This window comes from Zerene cesonia, chromosome 5, assembly GCF_012273895.1.
Source record: "Zerene cesonia ecotype Mississippi chromosome 5, Zerene_cesonia_1.1, whole genome shotgun sequence".
Lineage (NCBI taxonomy): Eukaryota > Metazoa > Arthropoda > Insecta > Lepidoptera > Pieridae > Zerene > Zerene cesonia.
Window position 1 is genome coordinate 2,418,348 of NC_052106.1, and position 12,106 is coordinate 2,430,453.

At 33.4% G+C, this 12,106-nt stretch overlaps 1 protein-coding gene across 18 annotated transcripts in view; it reads right to left on the reverse strand.

Moving 5' to 3' along the window:
* The window catches only part of LOC119840306 (kinesin-like protein unc-104), a 72,618-nt gene that overhangs the window by 35,003 nt on the left and 25,509 nt on the right, over nucleotides 1-12,106 (reverse strand). For 9 of the 18 annotated variants that reach the window (XM_038366868.1, XM_038366865.1, XM_038366869.1 and 6 more), the window contains exon 1: nucleotides 2,641-2,740. In XM_038366868.1, the coding sequence (XP_038222796.1) occupies nucleotides 2,641-2,740 (100 nt within the window). Of the gene's footprint in view, nucleotides 1-2,640; nucleotides 2,801-4,218; nucleotides 4,460-4,693; nucleotides 4,850-12,106 lie in introns of those variants that run through there. The other 9 variants (XM_038366872.1, XM_038366875.1, XM_038366873.1 and 6 more) reach the window with 3 other exon arrangements.

Sequence of the window (12,106 nt, forward strand, 5' to 3'; positions counted from 1 at the left end):
TAATAAATGTTATTTGCAGTTAACAATTTTCTTTTTTCTTTATTACAATATTTATGGCAAGACTAGGTATATTTTATCTGATTGGATATAAGCAATAAATTATTTAATATTACATTAGTCGATAACAATCAAACGATAGCATGATGATCAACTAACCATCCCTATAGTATTAAAACGACAAAAATAGATTAATATATTTCAAATCTTAATGGTGTTTTTATTGCGTTACAGCTTGAGCTATTGATAAAGAAGCTGTTTTAATATAAGATATCGATATAAATGTGGAAAAATCTATAGCTTTCACAGGCAATTACCGCAATACATGTTATTCGACTAATTAATCATTCTGTATTTAAAACAATTTTTCTTCGCGTGTATACAATAAGGGGTTAAATGATGTCTTTTTATCAGTACATAATATAAAACAATGTCGCTTTCTCTATCCCTATGTCCCTATCTTAAAACTACGTAACGGACTTTGATGGGATTTTTTTTAATACATAGAGTGATTAAAAATGAAGGGGTATATGTATAATAACTTCTATTAAACTACTCCGAATTAACGCGTGCCAAGCCGCGGGCAAAAGCTAGTAATTTAATATAATATTTACTTTATTTATAAAACCGATTTTATTCAATAAATATTACCCAAATCTTGTACTTTTTATTCTGTGCCCAAATGCATACACTAAAAAATCTTTATTATTTTATGAAATCTCTTCTCAACTCAAAATGAACATGCTACCAATAATTACCGCTGATTATCTTTTAATATTGCGTACTATCTTCTGATGATATAACAGTTATTGATTTGACATTGTTGTTTTGACATGTTTCCAAATAAAATTCTGTGACATTGATAGGTACCGTCTACATAAAAAAATGACTTAGAACACGCAAGAATCGTGAAGGTACCTTTATATTTATTGTGATCTAGACCAGTAATTTCTAAATATAACATTATAAGCAATTGCTTTAGATTGTAACAATGAAATTCTGATACCTCGTTGTATTATGAAGTCATGGCCCCATACATAAAACATAAGCATAATATTATCAAAACCTCCATAACCCAACACGACATTCACCTTAACAAGCATATGAGTCATATTGCATTATGTTCCCGACTTTAAATTGAAATGTTTACTCAATAACATGAATCATATCATGAGTCCCGTGTCCAGATGTGAGCTGTCACCCCTCCGGCGCAAGGTATTAGTCATACTTCGGACTTGATATATCTAAATTCCGGTTCAAATGTAGCTTTAAACATAAGGTAAAAAATTCCCTGAAGAGACCTAATTTCCAATCACAGTTCGGGCTAAAACCATTATGTATGCCTATACCCGTACTTTTTGTGCTCATAACAAAATATGGCGTACCTATAGATAAAAAAGAGGCTTTCCTTAACGTACTTATTTTTCTTTTGTACGTTTATACTCATATTTGTTGATAAGTCCAAGGGTTTATAACTTAAGTGTCACCATAGGAGTTCCCACTAGGAAACTATCGATCGCTTCACAAATGTTTCCTAAGAATAGCCCCTTACAAAGGTGAATTTTATTTAAGAGCTCTAATACAATTTCTTAACGGTCTCCCGAAGGTCGAAGGAAGGTTCTTGAAAGGTTTTACTGCGATGTGAACGCCACTCTTCATTACGCGCACGTCGCTTACTTAAAAAGACGTTCAGAATTTCTGATAAATTAGATAAGACCGTCTCATAAACATTCATTTAGCGGACATTAACGTCAGCGTAATGTTGACAAATACTTCAATTTTTGTGCAGAAAGCATTACAACTAATGGTCGAAATACGTACGTTCGTTTTTATACATGTGGAACTGCATTTCGACTATAGATAAAATGTTACATACTTCACGATAAGAACGAAATATATACATATATATAGCCCATACCTAAATTTCAATCCTGTCTCCGCCTAACTTACCCCATAATGAAATTCGCGCAATTAACATATATGGTAATAAGGCACCGAGTGTGTTTCAAGTTTCAAGAGCTTTTTACCACAACTTTTCATGTCATGTAACACACACGATAATCCCAAATAACTTCGTATGGATTATCAAATCATAATTTTTAACTTGTTGGTCCCTCTTACTTATAATTTTTTTGAAAAGATATAACAGTAACAAAGTACGGACATTTTGAACCATGAGTATTTATACCTGTAGATATATTCAAGTATTACTGCAAACTTAGGTAACAGGCTGCATGCTGATAATCAATTCATAGCTTTATATCTACGTCTTTCTGAAACGCATCTTATATGTCAATCTATCATCCACCCCAAAATATAATCACACGTTAATTCACCTTGTAATCCGACCGTTTTCCGTCTTTATTGCGGTTTATTCTCGAAATTTCTATTTAACTATTGCGTCGAACATTACGTCCCTTAAATTATCTTACCGATCAAATCCATCTCAATATTATTAACAAAAACGTATGTATCAGTTTCTTACGATTCAACTAAAAACTCCTAGATCGATCTAAAGAAAACTATTTCACCATTTAATTACAAAGTGCAACCGTCACCACGTAACGTTGTTTCTTGTGTACTCCCGGTCAACGGACGAAGCCGTGGCGAGCGATAAGTACATTAATATAGAATCATTCTCACCTGTAGTATTGCCGGACATCTCGATGATGCATTTGCACTCCCTGGCTATCTCCCTCGAGTTGAAGGGGCGGACCCGCACCGCCACCTTCACAGACGACATGGCGGCTGCTTATCGAACCACTTGCGCCACTAAAGCATCGGTACGAGCGCCGATTTTCACCTGTGACAATACGTTTTATACTTTATTAATTGTTTTAAGAGATGTGTATTGTTTAGTGGTTATTTGGAGAAAAGTTTACATAATTTGTGCGTTGGTTTTTATTTTTTATTGAAATCAACATTTGCGTATATTTTATGAGTAGTTAAAAAACACCCAATTAGAAAATAACAATCTGTTGGTTAGAAACAAATTAGAGGCGTCGTTTAATGTATATGTTAAATTAATATATCAATTTAGTTCTTAATTAAAATAAAATAAAATGTAAAAATGTCAAATAGGTACCCTACAAACAACTGAAAAATTATAGTGTAAACGCGCTTTTATAATCCCTGGGTGTTAATATTGAATACAGAATAAAATTTAAAAGAAAATCAAAGCAATCCTTTATGTTAAAGGCTGAAATGATCAAAGCGCATATAAATCTGCTTTAATGTCATCCTTACGCGTTACCCCAATTATAAGTGACCCACTTATATAATGACAAGTATGGTGGAGTTCTATTGCCCAGGACATAAATGTTAAGAATTCTATCCATCCCTTGACCTATTTCCAACGAGAGGAGGATCATGGTCGATATATTACATCTTATTACGTATTAGGTATGAACTAGATTTCAACCAAACGTTGCAAACAGCATGATTTGATATCCACTATAGATTCAAATATGAAAATATGGGAATAAATTTGCGATCACAAATTACGTGGTTAATTTTGCAGAGTTGGTGAATTGAGTTTTAAGTACGCTTGACGCTTATTTGATATATACACATACATATTTATTTATTAACAATATGTTCTAAAATATGCTGTGTGTGTTTTTTTATCTTATTTTTTTATTATTATTACAAAGAAAACAGCCGTACAAGCTTTAAAGTAGATTCAAAAATCTATTTTCAATATTATGTAACATAATCACCTTACAGAGAAGTAAATAAACAAATTAGATGTTCAAAACGTAAATCTTACAAGACCCGTAGTTCGTCAATCTTTTATACTATTATTGGATCTAAATATCTCACTCAATATTGATTATTTGCTAAAATAAGTGTTTTGATACTATTTTAAAAGATATGATGTTTTCTCATTGTTTTATTACGTACTACTTGTTATACTTGTGAACATTTTTTAATAGAACTATGGATCTCATATCCTAACTCAAGTAGATTTAGATACACTTACAGTTACAAAAAACAGATAATGCAATATAAAATATATATAGCTGTTTTATTGTAACGTAACAGCTAAAGAGCCGTTAGGTCCGGCCCGTTACGCTCTACCAACTATATGTACCGAATGCGCCAGCGTCGGCCCCTAACAAACGTTCTGAAAGGTCATTGATTATTATTGATTTTAATGAAACCTATTAATAGACGAATCTCAAGACGTTATCAACACGAAATAAATTAAAATCTACCTACCCCTTGTGACGTAACAAAACAAAATCCAAAATAACACTGAATAAAAAGGACACTTCCACAACGCAAACAAATTTCACATTCTCAAAAAACTATCACGAACACTGGAATCTATATAACTAGGGCCTTTTGAAAATACAGCTTAAAACACAATGAGTAAAGTGATTGTTTTCATGAAAGCGCTCGGCGCACTGTAGTCGCCAACGGTCGGTTGAACACAGAATCGAAAGTATCCACGCCACGGCCGCTGCACTCCTCACGCACTTACGTAACATGCACTGCAACCTACATCTTCTAATCCGAAACGCCTGCAAAACTTCACAAGATCGAAGAGGCAGCCATAAAACGTGTCGCAAAGATGACTCACCGCACTCACTAACGCCATCTACCCCTTACGTTCCCGATCTGAGGACACTTCGAGAGCTTAACCTTGGGAGCTGGCGAAGGCTCCACGGGCAAAGAATGGTCTAGAACTTACCCTGGTCTCGGGGACGAGGGTGTGGGTTGGATGCGCTTGCTAGGGTTTGTTTTCGAAGGTTTAGAGCGTGGTGCTCAGGTCAAGTCGCAGTGTCGGCCGGCATAGCGTCGCCGTTGGGTGCGCGATGCGACTGCGGGATGACGGCGAAGGCAATGGCGGAGTCTCGCCGGCGCATGCGCGAATCCATTCCAGGGCCTTCGATCTACGTCCGAGTTGCGCGGAAGTGTCGCCGCGCAACCTACACCGCAAATAACGTTACCATCTACACAACTCGAACATTTAAAATGTTCTTCTCCCACGACACAGCCGAATCACCCTTATTACTGTTTCATTACATATGGAACGAGAATAATTGATGAGGAGTTAAATGAGTTAAGCCTTAATATAATATAAGCATACGTGCCTAATATGAATCACCAACCTCTCTTTTTCCACCATGTTACATGGAGGCCATAAACATTTTAACGAATATATTTTATTTCTCTCTATTGTATTTCTATATCATATTTCAATCCAGCTTTTTGTTTTAATGCAGCAATACTATGTTAAAAAATAATACTGTGTGATTTGAAAAATGTACGTAAATGTACACTGTGCTTGTGTTAGCATCTGACCCATACCCCACTTACGACGTTATATGTAACAAACAATTACTTGAATGTTAAATAATTGCATTTTCTAATAAAACGTTTTCAAAAGATATTAAAACAATAAAAAAAAACACTTTTAAGTTGTTTACGTAATTTGCTAGAGTTAAAGAAACTCTCCCAAATTTCGCTGATGCAATTAGAATTCAAACTGCACGTAGGTAATATACTCAAACATACTACTATGAATATAATACTTTGAATCATTTATGACATAAAAAACCATACACACTTCTTGTTTTCACATACAAAAGTTTAATCAAAACAATTTAATCGATATCGTAGCGACATCCAAGGCACGTTATAGCCATATCCAGCTATCCAATCCCTTTCTCAAATAGAAGGATAAAACGATTTTTCCTCAAACTCCATTGACGTTTTCTATGAAATGCATGATATTATTAACGGTCTGTTGATCAAAGGAAGGACATAGGTCAAGAAACCGATGAATTTAAAACCGAACGATGACGCAATGACACCGTATCGATCGAAGATTACCCACCTTAATCTGGAGTGGGGGTGATAGTTCGATTTAGTTCTGTCTGTAAGCTGTAATGTACTTACTTCAACAAAGAACGTGCGTGTTGCTACTGAAACAAAGACTATTTGGCTGACGAATCTTTGTTGTCTGGTATGCACTTTTCCCTTGCAACCGAGAAGGGAATAAATTGTAAATATTGTCTGACCCTACTTACTGTGGAATACGAAGAATTCATGTACATAAATATCTTTATGTTATGGATGTTTATTCAAAGAAACATTAAAAACATTTTGATGCCAGTTCAATAAAAAAATAATACTGTTTTAAATATATAATTATACAGTACCTGGATGACCGAGCTCTGCTAGGTATTTTTTATTTTTTTTTTGTTTTTTTATAAATTGTGTTTTTTGAAAATTTTATTCGCCAAACAATAGTATTATTAATCGCCAATAGATGTCAGGAAGAGCCATAATAAATTAGGACTACTCAAACGCCTCCTATTTGTTAAAAAGTAAGTTTAAGTCGATAAAACACGAATAAAACACGAATATGACGTTTTCTAAAAAAGATTCCTAGCTAGATCGATTTATCGCCCCCGAAACCCCCTATATACTAAATTTCATGATTGCTCGTTTAAAGATATAAGATAAGATAAACGTTATGAGTTAAGAAATTAGTTAGCGAATGATTAATATTGCCATGGAAAAAAATCAGTTCAATTTGATATCATAAACGATTAAAGAATGCACAAGCTCTGATTGTTATGAACTTTGTAATAAAAACAAATAACCTTTACCATATAATAAAATAAATTCAATATATTTTTGTAAAACGTAAATTTTTAAGCCGTATTTCAACACAGCCTTGGCAGAAAATGGCACGTGGTGAATAACGGAGGAGGGTTGAGTACCCTTCAAATAAGAAAAATCACAGCGAACCAGAATAACAAATGAAATCCAATGTAACGTATAGAATTTTTTAAACATTTTTCTTTAAATATTTACTTAAAATATATTATCTAAATTAAGGAAATCTGTAAGCTCGAGAAAAAGATTTGATGAGTTTCATATTTAATGTACAAAAAAAAACTATTAGCTTTGAAAGAAAACAGAATAATTAATGTATGACTAATATAATAACTAACTTATTGTAAAATAACAAATCAATTTGCTTTTTTATGCCATAGCGGTCAACTGAGCTGGTGGTTCGTGTGATGGTAAACAATCACTACCGCCCATGAACATATGCAGAGGTTTGACCAATGAAAATGAGTTGCCCGTTTTTAAAGGGTAAATGATGAAGATATATTGATCACGGGAACAAAGGAATGGACTGGGCAGGGTGAAGAAAAGGAAGCCACCGACCACCCCACTCAGCGATGAAACACAGTAGCATGCTATTTTACACCAATCATCTGTGGGGGTGTGGTACCTTCCCCGGTGCGAGCTGGCCCTTGTCGGCCAAAGCCTGCTTGACTCCGACAAATATGTTGATTCAAACAATAGAATAATTCCGGCAAAAAGAAAACCTATGAGTCTAGTCATATAGAATCAATTCCATGAGTCAGTCACAATTGGTACAGAGCCATATTTTCCAAATACAATTGGCATGTTCTCACGTTTGACCTCGTAAAATACCAGCTATCAAAGATTTTTCACATAAAGTTCACTGTCGAGGCTTTTGTGCCAGATTATAGCTGCATACATCAAAATTAAAATTCACCGAACTTAGTGTAGAGTTTTCAATGGCCTTTGTTCAAGTAATGCACTATATACTGCGATAATGTAGCACCAATCGGAGCACACTTTTCATTCTTATTTCATAGAATTATACGTTTTAAAATAACAATGAAATTGAAAACAGTTATAAAACAAGCATACATTGATGAGACTTTTAATTAACCTATTCAACAATTTCACAATTCAACTTAATTATACAATTCTAATTAATTATTATCAAGTCATAAGCGTAAGATTGAAATAAAAAAAGAATATCATATCGAAAAATTTTAGAAGCGTTAATTAACCAACAGATTTATCATATGTGAGTGAAATAGTTTGGAGAGCAATCAATCAAATGAAATAAGTAATACTCGTATAATACAAACCATTATAGCAGATCCGCGGAAAACGTCAAACTAATACCTAATAAACAAACCACTCAAGCCCTATTCGGCTCACACGATCTATTATGCTGAGGTCAAGTTTGCAATTTACTGGCTCTTATGCTTTAGTTCAGAAACAAGGGTCTACTCCGATGGGATTTAATAACAAAAATGCTATGAAATTGAAGTTCGACCTATCGTTCCACATACGCTCTCCCCGAGGAATGAAAGTGCCTCATGTGTTTTAAACATTTCGGTTTGAAATGTTCGTGCCTTCATATTAATTTAAGGATTCCATTATCTTGTAAATAAATAATAAATAAAATAAGTTTATTTCTCAACCATATACACACAAACAAACAAAACGTATCCATATCCTTTTCCTTCCCCTTCCTAGTCCTTTCCTTTATTCCTCTCGCCAATCCTTTCTTAATCCCTTCCCAATTTAAAGTCGGCAATTCATTTGTAGAGGCGTAAGGTCTGTAATCGACTTTACGCCTCTACAAATGTTCATGGGCGGTGGTAGCGCTTACCATCAGGCGTCCCACCAGCTCCATTGCCGATTGTGAAATAAAAAAAAAAAAAAAAAGAAAAAAAAACGTTAGGCCCGTAGTATATATTAATCTGTATAACAGGTACCGATACCCTTCCATTGGTAAGATACAGTTGAAAAAAAAAGGAAAAAGTTATATAAATGCAAAAAAAAAAACAACATGATTTACAACCAAGTGAATAAAGGGTTATGACGTAAGCAAAAGTGCGCACATCTAATATGCCTAAAATAGAGATGTGAATTCTGCGTTCAAATAGGTCAAAGATCATAATATAACTCCAATTAAATTTCCAAAGACAATGAAACAATCAAAGACTCCAAACTTGAATTAATAAATCGAGTTCCCAAATAACTTACGCGGATAGAAATAATATACTATCTCCATTAAGATCGATTATATGAGTCACGTAAAACCCATCAATAGGTATACAGCAGCCAACCTATGATAACCTTGACCATCTAATGGACTGTCAAGTAAGTAGTTACGGCGATATAAGTCACATACACTCCGTATGTTTTAACTATCGATTTAACAATCAAGTGAAACAAAAATCAATCAAATAACAATCAAAAATGACAATAAATGAAATGTCAATAATAGGAAAGTCTAGAGTTAATTCATCAAATTATGCATGTTTAAATAAAATAGTAACTGGACCATAAATTATTTATGCATTAAATATTTTTAAAAAGAGTGATAGCTACGCAATATGTGTTATAGTCCTCAAAGCAATGCTTAGTAATTTTTTCTGTTTGTCTGTTTGTACATCAATTACGAAAACCAACTGGATAGATTTTGACAAAATTGTGTTGGACCAATGAAACTTATAGACTACATTACATACTACATGTACCGGGGACTTATAAAATAAATTCGAGAATATTCCATTACATGAGGTTTCATTTATTGGTATTTTAAAATTAAACAGAGGTTTCTTTATAGGTTTTTTTGCTAAAATAAATACTAGACTTGTAATTTCATAAAAAAAATCCATACTGACTTTTTTCGAAAATTTTGCAGTCCACACTAGCAAGCCGCAGGCGAAAAGCTATTTCATAAAAAACATGTTTTGTCTATCAAGTGCACAGATGATACACATACTTTCATATATTGTGTAGGGGCAAGACTCCCTACGGATATCGGGTAGTTTAGGGATCATTCATAAATTACGTCATACGTTAAAGAGTGTTACGTCACATAAGGTTTAAAATAACCTATAACTCGATAGCCCCTTATCCCTAGCGTATCCATTTTCGTACAAAATATTAATGCTATTTAAACAAAATGCTTTTTCAATTTTCTACGTTTCAATTTAGCACTATGAAACTCGTTGAAGTGCTATAAACAGGCATCCGGCGCGCCGCGTCAATTTGTTGCCCAATTAGTGGATGTTGGGAATTTTCGTCTGAACAGAAACGAAACGGAGTAAATGGCGAGTTTGCAGAACTATGGTGTTATTATAAAATTATTTACGACTCCAGGGAATTATTCTATTTAAGATTCTTATGACGGTGGAGATATTTAGTATTCTGATACCTAAGTGGAACCTTTTCCATTTTTATACCCTGTAGGTGCAGTTTATTTGCCACTTTCCTAGAAAACGCGGAGATACTAAATTCACTGAATGAAGAGATAATTTTTGTGTAGAATATTATATATAAGAATAATTAATTTAATATTATATATACTGCCATCTGTCATTAATCACTTGGTCCATAACATATAATTATGAATCTAATATAATCTTTCTTATTCTCTATAAGAAAGATTAAAGATTCAAATAGTTGAATATCATCATCATACATTTCATCTTATCATAATTTATTATCTTCATCGTAATACATTTTTAATCAACTTTTTATAAGAGTACAACATACTGTTTTTTTAAATTATAATTATTAAACTTCCTATACATTCTAATTTTTAAACAAAACACGAAGAAAACATACAATATACTTCCAGTAAGGCACTACTGTTGCAACGTCGTCATAAAAACTTCACGATTTGTTCCAAAGGAGCTAAAACGAGCTAGATTAAACCCATGCAAAGTTTATTTGTTCTGAAGAACTTTCCACCAGACAAACAGACCCGGAGAATTTGATTAAGTTATCTCTTTTAATGTAAAATACACAACGTATTACATATCCTGTATACATATTACATTCATATGTTTTAGGGTATCCGAAATTAAAGTATTATCCAATTAAATATCGATTCAGATCTACATGGACTTATTTTTCATGTAGGGGTAAGTTGCGATATCAAGATCCATAATTCAATTTCACATAAATATTTTCAATAACTTACTATAAATCCCTCAATACACACATATAAATTTTAAGTATAAAAAGGAACCTTTTATCGCATCTTCGCCCGACTTTTCATTGATAAAAACGTTAAATTCCGCATATAGAGCGACGGTGACATTCCAATTTTAAAATTCGAATCTATTCTGCCCTATACTGTTCGTCAAAGAACAAGAACAGAGGTGTAATAACGTGGAATACATAAACATATAACTCTTCTAAATCCAGAGCGAGGTTTCGAGAGCTGCACCCGCAATAATCCTTGAGCTCTATCGCAGTCGGCCACAAGGCTGCAGCCTTCGGGGCTAACGTTACACGCCTTTGTTCCTCTATTTCACTGACTTACAAACCGTCTTACCATCGGAAGAAAAGTATTGGAGATACTTAAAACGTTTAGTCCTGCGGTACATAACAATACCTCTCGGTTACGAAGGACAAATTTAATAGAAATAAAAGTACATGAATGTAATGTTGTTTAGTAAGTATTGAATATGGGTCATGTTAATATAATGCGAAAATACGTCTAAATGTCTAATAATGTCTACTGTGGAGGGTGTAAAGAATTACAATATTCAGGAGAGTTAGAAGACAGTCGACGCTCACATCCATAAGACTATTGGGTGAAATAAATAGAGTATTTAAGCACTATTGTAAAGGCGGACGTAGTAAGCAATAGCAGTAACGATCGAAAAATGGGAAAAAATTATTTTAAACGCTTAGTTGAAATTTTCAAGCTGTTTTATTTACATCAACAGACCGCCTATCTTGAGTAAGAATATTAAGATTATTCATTAGAATAAGTTATGTACATAACTGACCGTCTTGTGACAATTAAACGACAAAAAATTCGATAATTTTTCTCATCATAGTTTATTTTTACTGAAACTGCGACCAGAACGACTATCCCTATATATTATCTAAGAAGTCCCTCTAATTAGTACTACAAGTTTGTTATTGTCAATAATAAATTAATGAATCCCTTAGTATTATAAATTACGATAAATAAGATAAAGAATTATAATATAAGTTGGACCAACCTGAAAAAGAACTGAATAATTTTTTTATTACAAAATAAAACTCTTACTTCCTCGCTAACTTCATCATAATTGACTTTTCTAATCAATCTGGAAAGTATAAAGTGGCTTCTGGAACAATTCAATAAATATTTTCCTATAGAACTTTGCGTAGGCTGAAGGTTAGGTGGAGTGCACGATCAATCCACGTCACTCAGACCTCCTCTCTATGCTCTAAATGAGATTCAATTTATCTATTCCGAAACAATTCTTTTGTAGAACATATTTGAAGAAACTTCTTTTAA